The following is a 20,936-nucleotide window of genomic DNA, read 5'->3' on the forward strand; positions in this document are numbered from 1 at the left end:
AACTACTGAGTATTGCTGGGGTGGGCAGGGATGAGAGGGACCTTAGCCATGCTACCCTTTTCCTCTTCATCATTACAGACGACGGCAGGGCCATGTGCCCTCCCTGCCCCACACACACACACACACCCACAGGACTGTCATCAGGATTGGCTCCATCACTTGCCTCAGTGGCCAGTCGGAGAATGAAGATAGGCAGACCCTCCAAGGGGGGCACGTAGTTGTCGATCAGAAGGGGTAATCCAACCAGGTTCCCTTCCTGCTTGTGGAAAAAGGCCAGGACAGGGGATAAGAAATCATGCCGTTACAGTTTAAACAAATTCTCCCTGGTGCTTCCTCCAGGTCTTGTCCTCAGACCAACCGTTCTGGGCAACCAGGTGCTTGACCAGGCTGGGCACTGGGGGCAGCAGAACTAAGCACTTAGAGCTTTCTGTCCTGACATGTAGCAGAGCCACCTTCTCTTTGGATCTGCTCACCAACCAAAGAACACATCAAGGAAAGCCCCAGAAATCAAGGGGTAAGAGGAAGAAAGCTCTTAGGAGAGCAAGTGGCAAAGCATCATTTCCTTCACTGGGGCCTGCAGGGACTGTGGGATTCAGCTCTCCCTCCTGCCTGGGTCCTGCACCCTGGGGACAGGAATGGGCACGAATGGATGATAAAAGTTGTGGAACTTAGAAATGGAAATAGGGAGTGAAGATGTCACAGAGGTCACAGGCTGCTTCTGAGAGGGGGCCCAGCCTTCTTGTCCTGATCCTGGACCAACTACAGAACTTGACTCTTATCTGAAGAATACAATGGAGGTATAAAAATGACCGTCGCCCACCTCATCAATCTCCAAAGAGAAGTAGTCTGCAAGCATCTCAGCCTTCTTTTTCAGAAACTCAACAATGTATTCGGCAAGTCCTTCTTTGGGACCATCTTCCTCTGTCCAGCCACTCTCAGGACTATCTAAGGCAAGCATGGCGAGGTCAAAGAGTGGCGCTGGCTCCTAGGAAGGATCAAAAACATTAGGGATGAGCATAACAGGGCATCCAACGCAGCCTGAATTCCCACAAAACCATCTTCACAACAGCAGGTGAGAAGCGACAAATCTAACACTCATTCTACAGTTCCCCCAAAGAAAACACCTGAAAATCCACAACAGAAGCTCATCCTCCTCCTCACCAATGGCCATTGCAACAGAGAAGGTGTGACCAACAAAAACACCTGCTGAACAGGTGGGAAAGGCGAGGCCGTGAGGCGGCACTTTCCTTCTGTGTAGCTTTAAGGACCCCAATTTCGTATTTCTAGAAAATCACAAGGCAGACACGAAGCAGATCATTCATTTCTTCCTACTGCCTTACCCATAACTAAAGCAAGGGGAAGGGAGAGTGAGTTAAATCGAATGACATTTCAGGTAAATCATCTGATTAGGAAGAAGACTGTAATCTATTGTGAAAAATAAGATGCCTAAATTTTCTTCCATTTCTCTCCTTCAGACATTGTAACTGTTGTCATACATTTTACATATTATAAACCCACAATACACTGTTCTTACTTTTTCATAACAGAGGAGTCAATTAACAAAAAGACCTAACAATCCTAAATGTTTATGCACTCAATAACAGAGCTTTAAAATATATGAAGGATAAAACAGAACTGTGAAGAGAAATAGACACAACTACATGGAGGCTTCAATATCCTTTCCCCAATAATTGACAGAACAAGTAGACAGAAAATCAGGATACAGAAGATTTGAGCATCATTATCAACTTGATACACCTGCCATTTATAGAATATTCTACTCAACAAGCCCATTTTCAAGTGCACATAAAGTATTTACCAACATAGACTATATTCTGGGCCACAAAACAGGTCTCAATAAGTGTAAAAGGATTCCAATATGTTCTCCGCAGAAGTGGAATTAAGGGGTTCCCTGGTGGCGCAGTGGTTGAGAATCCGCCTACCAACACAGGGGACATGGGTTCGAGTCCTGGTCCGGGAAGATCCCACATGCCAAGGAGCAACTAAGACCGTGCGCCACAACTACTGAGCCTGCGCTCTAGAGCCCGCAAGCCACAACTACTGAAGCCCGCGCACCTAGAGCCCGTGCTCCACAACAAGAAAAGCAACCGCAATGAGAAGCCCACACACCACAACGAAGAGTGGCCCCTGCTTGCAGCAACTACAGAAAGCCCACGTTCAGCAACGAAGCCTCAATGCAGCCAAAAAATAAAATGAAATAACTTTTTTTAAATGGAATTAAATTAGAAATCAATACCAGATCTCTGGAAAATCCCCAAGTAATTAGAAACTAAGTAATATACTTCTAAATAATGTGAGGGTCAAAGAAAAAAATCAAAAGGGAATTTAGAAAGTATTCTGAACTGAATGAAAATGAAAACAACTTATCAAAATGTGTGGGAAGCTGCTAAAGCAGCACTTGAGAAATTTATAGTACTTAACACCTATACTAGAAAAGAAAGATCTCAAATCAGTGACCTCAGCTTCTGAAACAGAAAAACAAATTAAACTTAAAGTAAGTAGAGGAAAGGAAATATAAAGATCAGAGCAGGTAGCAATGAAATAGAAATCAGAAAATTAACAGAAAAATCAATGAAACAAAAAATCAGTTGAGATCAAACCCTCAGCCAGACTGATCAAGTTAAAAAGATATAAATTACCAATATTAGGAATGACAGAGTACAGTACATCAGTACAGATCTACAGACATTAAAAGAATAAAAAATATTCTGAACTTTATGGCAATAAATTTGAAAACTTAAACGGACAAATTCCTTGAAAGAAACCAAATACCAAGGCTCACTCAAGAAAAAGCTAACATGAGTAGCTCTATATCTATGAAAGAAATTGAATTTTTAGTTAAAAATCTTCCTGTGAGGAAATCTCCAGGCCCAGATGGCTTCACTGATGAATTTTACCAAACATTTAAGGAATAAACAATTCTACACAAACTCTTTTGGAAGATGGAAAAGGAAAAAGTATTTCCCAACTCATTCTATGAGGCCAGCATTACCCCATACCAAAACCAGACAAAGACAATACAAGAAAACTACACACCAATATCATTCGTGAATGCAGATGTTACGAGTTGTAAACAAGGGACTTCCCTGGTGGTCCAGTGGTTAGGACTCCACACTTTCACTGTCGGGGCCCGGGTTTAATCCCTGATCAGGGAACTAAGATCCCACAAGACGCGCAGCCCAGCCAAAAAAAAAAGTTGTAAGCGAAATTTTGACAAATCAATTCCAGTAATATATAAAAAGGATAATACATCATGTACAAGCAGGGTTCGCCCCAGGAATGCAAGACTGGTTTAAAATATGAAAATCAATCAATGTAATTCACTATAGTAACAAACTAAAAAAAGGAAAACCATACAATTATCTGAACAGATACAGAGGAAGCATCTGAAAAAATTCAGCATCCATTCCTGAATAAAAACTCTGAGCAAACAAGGAATAGAAGGGAACTTCCTCAACCGCCTAAGGGTCATTTACAAAAAACCTACCGATGGCAGAAAGCATACTTCATAGTCAAAAACTGAATGCTTCCCCCAAGATCAGGAATAAGAGAAGGATTTCCATTCTCACCACTACTGTTCAACCTTGTACTAAGCTTCTTGCCAGTGTAATCAAGCAAGAGAAAGTAAGAAAAGGCATCCAGATTGGAAAGGAAGGAATAAAACTGTCTTTACTCACAGATGCTATGATCATCTACATAGAAAATCTGCTGGAGTCAATAAAAAAGCTACTAGAACTACTAAGTGAGTTTAACTAGGTCACAAGATATAAGATTAATGTACCAAAACACTTGTATTTCTAGATACTAGCAACAAATGATTGACAATTTATAAAAATGTCACAATAGTATCCAAAAAATATGAAATATTAAGGGATAAATTAACAAAAGATTTTCTCCCCAAATTGATCCATAGATTCAACACAATCCCAATAAAAATTTCAGATGGTTTTTTGTAGAGTATGTCAGATGTAAAAAGAAGACATGAAACTACATAGATAGTATGATTTTTAACTCTAAATTAAAATTAGGCAATGACAAGGTCTTGAAAGAAATGGACTAAACTTGTTAGCTGGAGTTGTGTTTGGGTCATGGGCTTTAAAGAATGTTTACTTCTATTTTTATCTCTTTCCAAGTTTTCTTAAGTAGATATGTATTAATTTCTATAATAATAATAATAAACATTTAAGTTGGCTACCAAATGACTGTTCTGCTTTGTATAAAACTATATGAAGATACCTCCATATGCAAATCATACAATAAACTATTCTAAGCATATTTAGAAAAATTTAATATACTACAAATAAGATAATAAGGCAGAGCTATTTTCAGGAATGACCAGTTGTTGAAGTTTCAGAAATGAGAACCAGGAAATAAACTTACCGATAACCTCAGAACACCAAAATTGGCAAAATCATAAATGAGAATCTGGTAGAACAGTTCTTCACTGAAAATAAAAATGAAGTGACATTAAGGAAAAGCTGAATCCATGCTTCAGAGCCAAGCAGTAGGGACAAAATGGGAGAGATAACCCGAGACGGGCAGGACAGAGATGTGCTGCTTCGCGGTGGCCTTTCTAACAGTCCTGGGATCTCCTGCTCCACCAGGGCTTTGGTGGCCGGCCTCTGCACACAGGTCAGACCACTAAGACCATCTGCCTTGTCATCACCCGTGCTCTGTCCCCACCCCTCTGGTGCTGTAAAAGGTTCTAACACTCAGTAGTGATAAAGTTAAGGAGTTTTTGTTTGCTCACCTTTTCCCCACTTGCAAAGAATCCTATAAATCACTTCTTTTTACAACTCACCATTTAAAAAATATGGGCTGTATAGGGAGGGCAGGGACGTGACCCCGGTTTTAAATCCAATCAGTTGGATTTAAAGGGCTGAGAGTGGGCGGTGCAGCAGACGTCCGCCAGAGCATCTCCCACAGTACCCTGCTGTACACAGCACACGCTGCGATGCTCCACCAGCACTAAGCCCTTAGCACCCAGTTCACAGCAGCCAACTTTTATTGAGCACTGGGCATCTACCAAACCCAGGCATCTCATGTAATTTTACCTTCACAAAACCCTGCAAGTTAAGTAGTAATAACCCAAATTTCTCATCTTACAGATGAGAAATCCGAGACACAGATTAGGAAAGTGACTTGTCCATGGTCACATAAATGGTAAATGGTTGAGCCCAGATGTGAAACGACATGTGACTCTAAAGCCAGGGCCCTTTCCAACTATGTCATCCTGCTCTCCCCGGCTTTTCCTGCCTCTGCCTCCAGGACTACTCTTCTAGCAGCTCTGCTTTTTTCACATTCGCACCGATTTACCTAAGTTTGGTGGTGTTGAGAAGGTATAACTTGGTCTGATGCTGTGCCAAGGCCCACTGAGGATTCACACAGCCCACAAATGAGTGGTTACGCAGCACCTCCCGGAGAGCTGGAAAACAAGACACAGGTCAGTAACTGCACCCCACCAACACCTCTGCAGCCCAAAGCACCAGAACTAGAGACAACAAACAGGTACCTGAATGGAACCTCTTGCTGAAAGTACACACAAAGAATGAATAAGACAGAACTAATCTTTCAAAATGCAACAAGGAATTGCCAAAAGATTTAGGAATACTCAAAGATCACCATCCAAGACAAAGCAGGAAGCCAGAGAAGTAACAAGAGCTCTGAAACCAGCTTTATCCAAAGACACTGGAGGAACTGCAGGTATCAAGAACTTCAGTTTTTGCAGGCTCTGAGGTGTAGAGAAAGAAAAACAGAAGCCTAGGAATGTTGCGAAATGTGGACTGTAACAGGAGGCCACTTCCCCTCTTTTGCAGCCAGGATTCACACTAAGCAGGTTGCTTGACAACTTAAAGTGGAGATTTTAGTTTAAACTGATTCCAGGGCTGACTGTTCCTCCAGGTTCCTGATAGAATCAAATGCAAATTCTCTCTGGAGAAATTCATCTTCAACCCAGACTTCAAATAATTCCTCACAGATAAAGTACCAGAACTTAGTGGTCAAAAAGTTACAAAATACACAAAGAAACTAGGCACCAAGAATTAGAATCCAGAAGAAATCACAGAATCACATCTGCCAAGTTTTAGAGGCTGGAAATATTGGCAAAGATGATAAAATAATAAGCATGTTCAGTATGCTTAAGAGGTATTAAAACATTGAGTAAGTGACAGGAGACTATCAAAACTGATCAAGGAAAGACAAATATATGATATCACTTACATGTGGAATCTAAAAAATAATACAAATAAACTTATTTACAAAACAGAAACAGACTCACACACAAAGAAAACAAATTTATGGTTACCAAAGAGGAAAGCAGGTGGGGATTAATTAGGATTATGGGATTAACAGATATACACTACTATATATAAAACAAGGACCTACTGCATACCACAGCGAACTATATTCAACATCTTGTAATAACCTAGAATGGAAAAGAATCTGAAAAAGAATATATGTGTGTGTGTGTGTGTAACTGAATGACTGCTGTATATCTGAAACTAACAATATTGTAAATCAACTATAGTGCAATTTAAAAAATAAATAGAAAAAGGAAACAGAAATAACACCAATCTTACATAAACTCTTTCAAAAAATAAAGGAAGAATAATTCCTACCTCACAAGGTTAGCATAACCCTAATACCAAACCTGAGAAGACATTGAAAAAAGGAAAATTTTAGACCAATATCCTTTACAGTCATAGGTGCAAAAATCCTAAACAAAATATCAGCAAATTAAATCCAGCAATATATTAAAAAAAATAATAAGAATAATACAATCAAGAAGAGATAAGCCCAGGAAAGCAAGGTGATTTAGCGTCTGGAAAATCTCACCATATTAACAGAATAAATGAGAAACACGTGATCATTTTAGATATAGAAAGAGTATTAGACAACAACAATTTATAATTAAAAACTCTCAACAAACTAGGAACAGAAAATAACTTCCTTAATCTGAAAAGGGCATCTATGAAAAACCTCCAGCTAACATCATGTTTAATGGTGAAATACTGAATGTGTTCTTTCCACAATGGAGAACAAGATAATTAACACCCATGCTCACTCATCCTATTTGACGTTGTACTGGGGGTCCTAACCACTGTAGTGAGGCAAGGAAACAGTATAAAAATATGAAAGGAAAAAAGTAGAACTGTCTCTATCTGCACCTTTGGCAAGGTCACGTGATACAACATCTTTTGTATTTTAATATGCTAACAGGTGGGGGTCAAAATACCATGGTAAACAATGGGGAAAATGATTTTATTCTGACTCAATCTTAAAAATTTAAACCAAAGTTAATAAAAATAAGTTTATATTAAAAATGATCAAGGAGATTTCAAAAAAAAATAAAATTTCTAAAAATAAAAAATATAATAACTGAAATTAAAAATCAAGATAGACTGGGGCTTCCCTGGTGGCGCAGTGGTTGAGAATCTGCCTGCTAATGCAGGGGACACGGGTTCGAGCCCTGGCCTGGGAGGATCCCACATGCCGCGGAGCAACTAGGCCCGTGAGCCACAACTACTGAGCCTGTGTGTCTGGAGCCTGTGCTCCGCAACAAGAGAGGCCGCGATAGTGAGAGGCCCGCGCACCGCAATGAAGAGTGGCCCCCGCACCGCGATGAAGAGTGGCCCCCGCTTGCCACAACTAGAGAAAGCCCTCGCACAGAAACGAAGACCCAACACAGCCAAAATTAAATAAATTGTCTAAAAAAAAAAATGGCATGAACATTACCACAATAAAGGGGGAAAATACTCTTTAAAAAAAAAAATCAAGATAGACTGAACAGAGTGGACAAAGTTGGCAAGGTAATTAATGGTAAGGTAGATCTAAAAAAATTATCCGAAGTGCAGCACAGAGAGACAAAGAAATGGAAAATATGAAAGACAGCTTATGCAATATGGAGAAGAATAAATATGTAAGTAAGTCCCGGAAGGGGCGGGGGACAGGGAGAGACAGTAACTGGAGACTCTCAAGACAAAAGATCTGAGAATATCCCAGAAGTGATGAAAGACACCAAACCTCAGCTCCAGGAAGCCCAACAAAATCCACACCTGAGATAAGCAGGACACTAAAGAGATCTTAAAAGCTCTCAGAGAGAAAAGAGAGAATACCCACAAAGTATTAAAATATAAGACTGACAGCTGAATTTTCAACAGCAACAATAGAAGCCAACGACTGATAAAATAACACCTTCAATGCACTGAGAAAAAAATAATTGCCAATCTGGAATTTTAAACCCAGCAAAGAAACTTATCAAAATAAAGATGAATTAGACAAAGCAAAACTCAGCTTGCCATCTCAGGCCCCACAGAAGGAGGTGCTAAGGGCAGACCATGAAAGGTCTGAGGAAAAGAATTATGAGCAGAAAATATTGGCTAAACCCAAACAAACTGACAGTAACAACATAATATGGAACAATGAGATATACACATGGAAACTGTGACTATAACACCATATACCAAAAATTAATTCCAGGTGGACTAGAGATTTAAGTATAAGCATTTTAGGAGATAATATAAGAATATAGATTTAATTATCCCAGAGATAGAAAGAATTTCCTAAATAAGATTAAAAGGCCAATGTGTGGTAGAGGAGTGATCAAGATGGCAGAGTACTAGGACATGAAGCTCACGTCCTCCCACAAATACAACAAAAATACATCTACATGTGAACAATTCTCACAGGATACCTACTGAACACTGGCAGAAGACCTTAGACCTCTGAAAGGGCAAGAAAATCTCCAAGTAACCAAGTGGGGCAAAAAATAAATAAATAAATAAGAAAGCGAGAAAGGAATTGGGACAGGACCTGCATCCCTGGGATGAAACTGTAAAAGAGGAAAGGTTCCTGTACCCTGGGAAGTCCCGTCACCAGTGGGGAATCAACCAGGACAGAGGGGGAGGTTCAGAACCTCAGAGAACACAGCAACCAGTTTGCAGCAGTTAGAACAGAAAAAGACATGCACAGACAGTCAGTACCACAGCTCTGCAATTCTGAGCCTGAGACACCTATCTGCCGATACAGGCGGGGGCTGGGTGCGGAAGCTTGAGCTTCAGAGATCAGACCCAGAGAGAGGACTGGGATGGACTGCACGGAAACAGCCTGAAGGGGCTGGAGCCTGGTGCAACCACACCTGACGGTGTATGCAGAGGAAGCCTGGGCTGCCTTAGAGGCCAGGTGCCATTGTGTCAGTAGTGCGTGAGGGGAGGGGCGGGAACCACCACTACAGCCTTTCTACCCGCAAGAGCTCTAAGGCAGCAAGACACTGCCTACACGAGCTCCAGGAGCAGTCACGAGTCGCTGCTGTTCCCTGGACTTCAGGAGCAGTCTCGAGCTGCGCACCTTGCCCTCCCAGACTCCAGGAGCAGTCCCGAGCCACCTCCATTCTAATCACGCGCTCTGGGGGCACACGTGAGCTGCCACTGCCACTGAGAACTCCACGACCAGGCACCAGCCACAATATCTGCACATCCACTATCAAGAGGTAACAGCCAGCACACACTAAGGAAAGACGTAGCAGACATCCAGACTAAAAACAGCCCTCACACCAAAAACTCTTAAACCCACACAAGCTACACAGGGAGGCTTCCACATATAAATAGCCCTCCAAGACCACAGCAGATAATTGTTTCTCCTAAACTCATAGAGCAAGAGAACTATAAGTAAAATGAAGAAGCAGAGGAACCACTCCCAATTAAAAGACCAAGAGAATTCCCCTGAAATAACAAACAATGAAACAGACCTCTTCAGTCTAAGAGACACGGAGTTCAAAACGGAGATAATGAAAATACTGAAGGAATTTAGAAAGGCTATTGACAGAAATGCAGAGTACTGTAAAAAGGAACTAGAAGCTATAAAGAGGGACCAAGAAAAATTAGAAAACTCATTTGCTGAGATGAAAACTGAACCAAAGACAATGAATAGCAGAATAAATAATGCAGAAGAATGAATAAGTAACCAGGAAGATAGAATAATGGAAATGACCCAATCAGAACAGCAGACAGAAAGCCAAATGAAAAAAAAATGAAAGCAACATAAGAGACCTATGGGATAATATAAATTGTGCCAATGTATGCATAATAAGGATTCCAGAAGGGGAAGAAAGAGAAAAGGGGATCAAAAATGTATTTGAAGAAATTATGGCTGAAAACTTCCCAAACCTAAAGAAGGAAACAGATATCCAGGTACAGGAAGCACAGAGGATCCCAAACAAGGTAAACCCAAACAGACCTACACCAAGACATATTATAATAAAAATGGCAAAAGTTAAAGAGAGGATTCTAAAGGCAGCAGGAGAAAAACAAAGGAGGCAAGGGAACCCCCATAAGGCTATCAGCTGATTTCTCTACAGAAACACTGCAGGACAGAAGGGAGTGGAAAGATATACCCAAAGTCCTAAAAGGGAAACATCTGCAACCTAGGATACTCTACCCAGGAAGATTATCATTTAGAATAGAAGGAGGGATAAAGAATTTCTCAGACAAGCAAAAACTAAAAGAATACAGCAATACTAAACCTATCCTAAAGGAAATATTGAAAGGTTTTCTCTAAATAGAAAAGAATCCATAGGAAAGAGAAAATCACAATCAGAAAGCAAATCACCTAAATAAGCCAGTACACAGATTAAAAAAAAAAAATTCTGTGAAACTAATAATAACCAAAATGAAACAGCAAAAGGATGAACATGAAGATGTAAATAAGGAGATCAAAATCATAAAATGTGGAGGAGAAAAGTAAGAAAATGTAGATTTTTTTTTTCATTCCCTAGAATGTGTTTGAGCCTAAATGACTACCAGTCTAAGACAAGCAGATATAGGAAGGGGTTAATATACTTGAAAAATGGTAACCACAAAGCAAAAACACAATAGATTCACAAAAACCAAAAAGAAGAGAACATAAGCATAATACAAAAGAAAATCATCAAACCACAAAAGGAAAAACAAAAAAGGGACAAAGAAGAAATATAAAATCAAAGGGAAAACAAAGTTTAAAATGGCAATAAATACATATCTATCAATAATTACCTTAAATGTCAATGGACTAAACACTCCAATCAAAAGACAGAGTGGGAGATTGGATAAAAAAGCAAGAGCCTATAATATGCTGCCTACAAAAGACCCACTTTAGAGGAAAGGACACACATAGATTGAAAGTGAGGAGATGGAAATAGGTATTTCATGCAAACTGAAATGAAAAGAAAGCAGGGGTTGTAATATTCATATCAAACAAGATAGACTTTAAAACAAAAGCCACGAAGAAAGATCTAAGGACACTATGTAATAATAAAAGAATTAATACAAGAAGAGGATTATTACATTCATATATGCACCTAATACAGGTCAACATATATGCAACTAATACAGGAGCACCCAAATACATAAGATAAATACTAAAAGACATAAAGGGAGAAATTGACAAAAATACAATAACAGTAGGAAACTTTAATGTCCCACTCACATCAATGGACAGATATTCTGGACAGAAAATCAGTGAGGCAACAGAGATCCTAAATAATACAATAGAACAGTTAATTAGACTTAATTGATATTTTCAGGACATTACATCCAAAAAAAAAGAAATTCTTTCCAAGTGCATATGGAACATTTTCTAGGATTGACCACATACTAGGGCACAAAACAAGCCTCAACAAATTTAAGGATATAGAAATTGTCTCGAGCATCTTTTCTGACCACAACAGCATGAAACTAGAAATCAACCACAGAAATATGTGGAAAAAATGATTACAGGTAGGGCTTCCCTGGTGGCACAGTGGTTGAGAGTTCGCCTGCCGATGCAGGGGACACGGGTTCGTGCCCCAGTCCGGGAAGATCCCACATGCCATGGAGCGGCTAGGCCTGTGAGCCATGGCCACTGAGGCTGTGCGTCCGGAGCCTGTGCTCCGCAACGGGAGAGGCCACAAGAGTGAGAGAAAAAAAAAAACAATTACATGGAGACTAAACAACATGCTACTAAAAAAACCCAGCAGGTCAATAATGAAATCAAAGAAAATTTAAAAATACCTTGATATGAATGACAATAAAAATACAACCATACAAAATCGATGAGATGCAGCAAAACCCTTTCTTAGAGGGAGGTTCACAGCCATATAGACCTTCCTCAAAAAACAAGAAAAATCTCAAACAACATAATATACGACTTAAAAGAATTAGAAAAAGAAGAACAAAACCTAGTCAGCGGAAGGAAAGAAATACTCAAGATCAGAGAGGAAATAAATAAAATAGAGATTAAAAAAAAATAGAAAAAAATCAATAAACCAAGAGCTGGTTCTTTAAAAGGTTAAACAATATCGACAAACCTCTGGCCAGGCTCACCAAGAAGAAAAGAGAGAGAACCCAAATAAACAAGATAAGAAATGAAAAAGGAGACATAACAACCAACACCACAGAAGTACAAAAAACCATATGGGAATACTATGAACATGCCAACAAATTCAACAACCTAGAAGAAATAGACAGTTTCTAGAAACATACAGCCCACCAAAACTGAATCAAGAAGAAACAAATAATTTGAACAGACCAATCACTACTAATGAAAGTCCACGACCAGATGGCTTCACAGGCAAATTCTACCAAACCTACAAAGAAGAACTTATACTGATCCTTCTCAAACTCTTCCAAAACATTGATGAGAACACTCCCAAAGACATTCTATGAAGCCACCATCACCCATGACACTAAAACCAAAGACACCACCAAAAAAGAAAATTAGAGGCCAATATCTTTGATGAATATAGATGTAAAAGTTCTCAAAAAAATATTAGCAAACCAAATCCAACAACACATAAAAAAGATCATACACCACAGTCAAGTGGGATTCATCCCAAGTTCACAAGAATGGTTCAACATTTGCAAATCAATCAATGTGATACACCACAGAAACAAAAGACAAAAACCACATGATCATTTCAATAGATGCAAAGAAAGCATTTGACAAAATTCTACATCCATTCATGATAAAAAAAACTCTTACAAAAGTGGGCATAGAGGAAACATATCTCAACATAATAAAAGCTATTTATGACAAATCCACAGCCCATATAATATTAAAAACAATGAAAAGCTGAAAGTCTTCCCACTAAAATCTGGAAAAAGACAAGGATGCCCACTCTCGCCTCTTCTATTCAACATACTATTGCAAGACCTAGTCACTGCAATCAGATAAGAAAAAGAAATAAAAGGTATCCAATCTGGAAGGGAAGAGGTAAAATTGTCATTATATGCAGATAACATGATTCTATATACAGAAAACCCTAAAGACTCCACACAAAAACTACTAAAACTGATAAATGAATTCAACAAGGTAGCAGGATACAAGATTAACACACAGAAATTGGTTGCATTTCTTTACACTAACAATGAAATATCAGAAAGAGAATGTAAAAAAACAATACCTTTCAAAATCACACCCCCCAAAATAAAACATTTAGGAATAAACCTGACCAAGGAGGTGAAAAACCTATACACTGAGAACTATAAAACATTAATAAAGGAAACTGAAGATTCAAAGAAGTGGAAACATATCCCATGCTCTTGGATTGGAAGAATTAATATTGTTAAAATAGCCATACTTCCCACAACAATCTACAGATTTAATGCAATCCCTATCAAATTACTCATGATATTTTTCACAGAACTAAAAAAATAATCGTAAAATTCATATGGAACCGTAAAAGTCCCAGAATTGCCAAAGCAATCCTGAAGAAAAAGAACAAAGCAGGAGCCATGCCCTCCCAGACTTCAGACATACTACAAAGTGACAGTAATCAAAAGAGCGTGGTATGGGACTTCCCTGGTGGTCCAGTGGTTAAGACTCTGTGCTTCCAATGCAGGGGGCCCAAGGTTCAATCCCTGGTCAGGGAATTAGATCCTGCATGCCGCAACCAAGAGCCCACATGCCACAACTAAAGATCCCACATGTCGCAGTGAAGATCCCACATGCTGCAACAAACACCCAGTGCAGCCAAATAAATAAATAAATAAATAAACACAGAACAACAGCAACAAAAAAAAACAGCGTGGTATTGGGACAAAAACAGACATATGGATCAATGGATCAGAATAGAGAGCCCAGAAATAAACCCATACACCTATGGCCAATTAATCTTTGACAAAAAAAGCAAGCATATACTATGGGGAAAAGACAGTCTCTTCAGCAAGTGGTGCTGGGAAAACTGGACAGCTGCATGTAAATCGATGAAGTTAGAACACTCCCTCTCACCATACACAAAAATAAACTCAAAATGGCTTAAAGGCTTAAGCATTAAGACATGACACCATAAAACTCCTAGAAGAGCTCAAAGGCAAAACACTCTGACATACATTGTACCAATGTTTTCTTAGGTCAGTGTCCCAAGGCAATAGAGATAAAAACAAAAATAAACAAATGGGACCTAATCAAACTTACAAGTTTTTGCACAGCAAAGGAAACCATAAACAGAAGAAAGGTAAGCTACAAACAAGGAGAAAATATTTGCAAACAATGCAACCAATAGGCCTAGTATCCAAAATACACAAACAGCTCATACAGTTCAATAACAAAAAAACTAAACAACCCAATCAAAAAATGGGCAGAAGGGCTTCCCTGGTGGCGCAGTGGTTGAGAGTCCGCCTGCCGATGCAGGGGACACGGGTTCGTGCCCCGGTCCGGGAGGATCCCACATGCCGCAGAGTGGCTTGGCCCGTGAGCCCGTGGCCGCTAAGCCTGCGCGTCCAGAGCCTGTGCTCCGCAACGGGAGAGGCCACAACAGTAAGAGGCCTGCGTACCGGAAAAAAAAAGGGGGCAGAAAACCTAAATAGACATTTCGCCAAAGAAGACATATATTTAGGTCTTTAACCCATTTTGAGTAAGACCGGATACTATAAAACTTAAAGGAAAACATAGGCAGAACACTCTGACATAAATCACAGCAATATCTTTTTTGATACATCTTCTAGAATAATGGAAATAAAAACAAAAATAAACTCAAAGCCTTTTGCACAGCAAAGAAAACTATAAACAAAACGAGAAGACAACCCACAGAATGGGAGAAAATATCTGCAAACAATGCGACTGACAAGGGATTAATCTCCAAAATTTACAAACAGCTCATGCGGCTCAATATCAAAAAAAACCCAAACAACCCAATCAAAAAATGGGCAGAAGACCAAAATAGACATTTTTTCAAAGAAGACACACAGATGGGCAACAGGCACATGAAAAGATGCTCAACATCACTAATTATTAAAGAAATGCAAATCAAAACTACAATGAGATATCACCTCACACCAGTCAGAATAGACATCATCAAAAAGTCTACAAATACCAAATGCTGGAGAGGGTGTGGAGAAAAAGGAACCCTCCTATACTGCTGGTGGGAATGTAAATTGGTACAGCCACTATGGAGAACAGTATGGAGATTCGTTAAGAAACCAAAAACAGAGCTACCATATGATCTAGCTATCCCACTCCTGGGCATATATCTGGAAAAAAACATAGTTCAAAAGGATACATGCACCCCAATGTTTATAGCATCACTATTCACAATAGTCAAAACATGCAAGCAACCTAAATGTCCATCGAGAGATGAATGCATAAAGAAGATGTGGCACATACATACAGCGGAATATTACTCAGCCATTATAAAGAATGAAATAATGCCATTTGCAGCAACATGGATGCAACTAGAGATTATCATACTAAGTGAAGGAAGTTAGAGAAAAACAAATATCATATCACTTATATACAGAATCTAAAAAAAAAATGATACAAATGAACTTATTTACAAAATAGAAACAGACTCACAGGCTTAGAGAACAAACTTGGCAGGGAGGGATAGACTGGGAGTTTGGGATTGACATGCCCACACTGCTATATTTAAAATAAATAACTAATAAGGACCTACTGTATAGCACAGGGAACTCTGCTGAATACTCTGTAATAATCTAAATGGGAAAAAATTTTGAAAAAGACTAGATAAATATATCTATTCTTTAGATAGATATATATAACTGAATCACTTTGCTGTACACCTGAAACTAACATAACATTGTTAATCAACTATACTCCAATATAAAATAAAATGTTAAAAAATAATATTAAAAAGTTTAAAAAATATATATGGGGGGGAGCATTCATAAAAAAATACCACATGAGCCCCAAACTGAGGGAAGATATTTTCACGTAACTGATTACTGTCTAGAATAAACATATAAAGAACTTCTAAAATCAGTTAGAAAAGACCAAGCACCCAACAGAAACATGAGCAGAAAACTAGAACAGGCACTTAAGAGGAAATACACCTACTCAGCTTTATCAGTGATCAGGGAAACACGAATGAAAACCACCATTAGACACCTTTTCACTAACACCAAACTGGTAAAAAGTCTGACAATATCAAACACCGGAGAAACAGTGGAGCAAAGCAACTCTCCACACTGCTGGTGGGACCACACACTTAGCGACCCGTTTGGAAAACAAGCTGTCACTTTACAAGCCAGCAGTAACTCTAAGTGTGTGTCTACTCTGCACAGAGCTTCCCAGCCAGTGTGCCAAGCTCCTGATCTGCTCAGGTCCAGGAAAGGGGCTGGGGGCTGAGAGGCAGAGGTGACACCCCTGGAGTCCTCCACATGTCCTTCCATAGCAGAATGAATGACTAAACATGTGGCAAAGTCAGGAAGTGGAATCTATTACAAGCAGAAAAAGTAAACCAGAACGTAGCAAGATGGATGAATTTTAGGAATATGTGTACACTTATATACACTGCAGAAAAACAATATAATTCCCTTTATACAAAGTTTAAAATTTGTACAAGTAAACAATGAATTTTGTAGGGCTACAAATATGGGTGGTAAAACTATAATAAAAGAAAGGAAATAATAATCACAAAATGTAGGGTCACAGTTACCCTAAGGGAGGAGGGAAGGGGCTGGACAGGGAAAGAGCACACAGGGCTGCACAGGTGATGGCAACGAGCTGTTCCTTTTTTTTTTTTTTTTTTGCGGTACGCGGGCCTCTCACTGTTGCGGCCTCTCCCGTTGCGGAACACAGGCTCCGGACGCGCAGGCTCAGCGGCCATGGCTCACGGGCCCAGCCGCTCCGCGGCATGTGGGATCTTCCCGGACCGGGGCACGAACCCGCGTCCCCTGCATCGGCAGGCGGACTCTCAACCACTGCGCCACCAGGGAAGTCCCGAGCTGTTCCTTTAAGTTAGCGTTCATTTGTTTTCTCCTGTAGATCCTACTTATGTTTCATAAGCATGATTTTGCATCTACTAATTTATCTGAGTGTGTGTGTGTATGTGTACATATATATATATTTAATGGAAGAAATAAACATACCACCACAAAGGGGGACAGGGAAGGGGGTGGAGACAGCAGGGCAAGGGTCTGGGGACAGCCATAAGCCTGTACATCACATTTTTACTGTACTTTTTTTTTAAGCTTGGACACCACACATGAGTTCTCACATTGTTACGTAAGTTCTGCAACACTCTGCTCCCCCCGCAGAAAGAGGCTTATTTTCCTCATTTTTAGAATAAGTGTTCCCCTCTGTTCCCACTGGAAACTCAAAGTCTCTACAGGATGTTCTGCGTAGGTGGAAAATGATTATTTTAAAAGCTGGAGAACATCAAATAATCCTGAATAATGAGGCACTGGAGGAAAGAGAAGCAGTGTAATTTACTAAAAAAGGGTCAGAGATTTTTCCATACAGATTTTTCATCAATGCTCTGACGCATCCACAGGCCACCAAAGGCTCAGCCTGGGCAGGGGGCCGCGAGGGAGCGTTGGCTCCCTGCAGGGGGTTCAAGCCAGGCAGGAGGTCGACAAGGAGGACAGGCAGGGCTTCTCCTCCCTGGGCTCCATGAGGCTGCTTGCACCCATTCCGGCCTCCTATCAGGACCTCTAGAACCTGTGCTTTATTCCTCTCCTAGTTACGCCCACAGCACTGGAGGTCTGCGGGCGTTTCCCTGCCATTCTGCCAGCAGCAAAATAGGACCAAATGCTCTGTGCTTCAAAGCCAAACCACACATCCGAGTTCACAACGGCAGCCTAGGTTCTCAGCACGTTCTCTGAGAAGCAAGTAAAGCCACCTGAAGGAAGGGTGAGCTGTCCTCTGGTTCCTAAGGGCCACATGTGGAACTTGCTTCCTGGCAGCCCCCGGGCGCCAAGGCCTCTGGCTGCTGCCTGAGCTGATCAAGCAGCCCTTCCAGGCAGATGTCACCCTGTCACCCTGGTGATGCGGCCTCTCTCTCTGTCCAGAACGTCCCTCATTCTACCTTATGTCACAGCCGGTGATTTACCAAACACCCGCCCCCCAACAGCGTAGACTCCTTTAAGACAGGGGTTTGAGTGCATTCAATGCATTTTCTGCCTCAGGGCTCAGCGCGGTGCAATGTCTGCTGAACTGACTTCTGTGGGGGGGGGGGGGTTAAGATTTTTTTAATATTTATTTTTATTAATTATCATTTATTTTTGGCTGCGTTGGGTCTTCGTTGCTGCACATGGGCTTTTTCTAGTTGCGGTGAGCGGGGGCTACTCTTCGTTGCGGTGCGTGGGCTTCTCATCGCGGTGGCTTCTCTTGTTGCAGAGCACAGGCTCTAGGCACGGGGGCTTCAGTAGTTGCAGCACACAGGCTCTAGAGCACGCGCTCAGTAGTTGTGGCGCACGGGCTTAGTTGCTCCGCGGCATGTGGGATCTTCCTGGACCAGGGCTCAAACCTGTGTCCCCTGAATTGGCAGGCGGATTCTGAACCAATGTGCCACCAGGGAAGCCCCCTGAACTGACTTCTTGAACTAAAAGAAGCTGTTACATGGTGACAAACCATAGAAGAGTGTGTACACTTAAACCCAGGACTGTTCACCAAACATCAAGAAAATAAAGTTGTGGATGAAATGCTAAGCACATTTTCAGATTCAAGCGATAGCAAATAACTTATGACATTCCTCATCCTCCTTAACAGATCAAAATTATGTGACTGGCAATAAGTAACTTAGTCATTATTAATCCAGGATAAGCCTAATTCCACGGAACACGTGACGGGATACCAGGCCAGAAATTAACCTCGTTGGTTGCTCGAAAGTGTACCCAGGAGGACTGGGTAAATCCAAAGACTCCAGAGTTGTCTGATGGAGCATTCAACTCTGACGTCCCTCAAAAATAGATTCCAGGGCTTCCCCTCTGAGGCAGCTCCTCCCAATCCCTCCTTCAGCAAAGATCTCCTGAGTCCCTGAGCCAGGCACTCTGCCAGGTACCGCGATGAAATAATCACACAAATAAGTGCAACTAAGAACATCGTTAAAGGAAAGCATCTTCCTTCCTTCCTGGGCCAGGGTCACAGCTCTGTGGGGGCACAGCCAGGCTCTGGCCTGCCTCCCCAGATCTGAGCTTCAGAGAAATCCCCGTAGGCATTCAACTCAGAGACAAGCAGCACCCGCGCCTGGGGCCACATCAACAGATGCAGTGAGCAGGGCCCGATGCAGCGGCACCCCACACCCACCTTTGCACATGGCGTCTCAGGTGTTCACCACAACAGCCCGGTAAGGGCTGTAGCAGGAACACCATTTCACAGAGCAGGGAAAGGCCCCACAAAGGTGAACAGACTTCTGAGTGGCTACGGAATGATGTAGCTGGCAGGGGCTTCAGCAGAGTCCTCCTGGCTCCAAAGTGCTCACCCCACTCCCCACACCAGGACTGGGACTCACTCTGTAGACCCTACCCTGCATGTCTGAAAATAGCCTCAAGTCTGAGGGATCAGGGATCACATGCTGTGCTCATCCCAACATGTGATCTAGAGCAGCTGATCTAGTTTTGCACCTAAATACTGGGCTAGCATCTCTGATGCAAGCCACACCAGTAACGACCCACCCTCCACAAGGCAGGCACCCAGGCCAGTTTTGCCTTGTAGGGATGTTCCAACTAATCTGTCCTCTCCATCTTCCATTTCCTTATCTTTGAAACAGAGATAACAGCATCTGCTCTGCCTCCCTCACAAGACTATTCTAGAATTAAATGAGGTAACACTCATGAACATACAATTTCAGAACATTTAGATTCATCAGCATTTCATCAATGAACTCCAAACCTGACCAAACCTGGCGCAGGTTAGCTTTGTACTGCACTGAAAACAGTTTTCAACTATTCAGAAATTTATTGAAATTATAACTTTAAATAGCCTGCTTTGCATAAGGAATACAAATCCTTAAAGAAAACTCAGTAAATTCCAAATCTGAGGGAGTCTGTCAATTAAGCAACTGTGAGGAAGGCTGCTAAATAAATCAAGTCATGGCCCAACCTCCTCTTAATTATTTAAAATGGTTTTAAAAGCTCCCAGCTTGAAGGCCAATAACAGAGGGAAAGAGCAATGGGAGAAAATCTTAACGGAAACAGAAATCAGAAGCCAACTGGCAGCGCCGTCTACAAGTTGCAAGGCCTTAGTCACAGGAAGCATACAGCCTTCCAAGGGAACAGGCCCCCTATGCCTTTCCCCACATGCAGACACACAAAGGCCCAGAGGGCGAAGGAAAGAAAGAACGGGCAAGGAAAGGCAAATTGAGGCCTTCCTGCATTCATTCAAACAAGCAGTAACTGAGAGAGAAGATGTAAGGGGCCTCTGAGTCAGAGCAGCTGTTTAGGAGGCTAACAGTCAGTGGGAAAGGCACTAAATTCCTCCTTGGCCACGCCGCACAGCTTGTGGGATCTCAGGTCCCTGACCAGGGATCAAACCTGGGCCCTCAGCAGTGAAAGCGCAGAGTCCTAACCACTGGACTGACAGGCGATTCCTCACTCATTTCTTTTAGAAGTCCAGGTTGTCATATTTTAAGATAACTTTCAACACTGCTATAAAATGTTAACTTGTTTAATCAAGAAATGGGTAGTAGGGCTTCCCTGGTGGCGCAGTGGTTGAGAGTCCGCCTG

The 20,936-nt window shown here is 41.2% G+C and overlaps 1 protein-coding gene across 2 annotated transcripts in view; it reads right to left on the minus strand.

Moving 5' to 3' along the window:
• MLH1 (mutL homolog 1) overlaps positions 1–20,936 on the minus strand; it is a 51,470-nt gene that overhangs the window by 2,131 nt on the left and 28,403 nt on the right. For both annotated transcript variants that reach the window (XM_067753721.1, XM_067753719.1), the window contains exons 14-17: positions 5,338–5,446; positions 4,402–4,465; positions 821–985; positions 164–256 (exon numbers count right to left, since the gene is read on the minus strand). In XM_067753721.1, the coding sequence (XP_067609822.1) occupies positions 164–256; positions 821–985; positions 4,402–4,465; positions 5,338–5,446 (431 nt within the window). The remainder of the gene's footprint in view (positions 1–163; positions 257–820; positions 986–4,401; positions 4,466–5,337; positions 5,447–20,936) is intronic.

This window comes from Pseudorca crassidens, chromosome 10 (assembly GCF_039906515.1).
Source record: "Pseudorca crassidens isolate mPseCra1 chromosome 10, mPseCra1.hap1, whole genome shotgun sequence".
NCBI classification, from domain to species: domain Eukaryota; kingdom Metazoa; phylum Chordata; class Mammalia; order Artiodactyla; family Delphinidae; genus Pseudorca; species Pseudorca crassidens.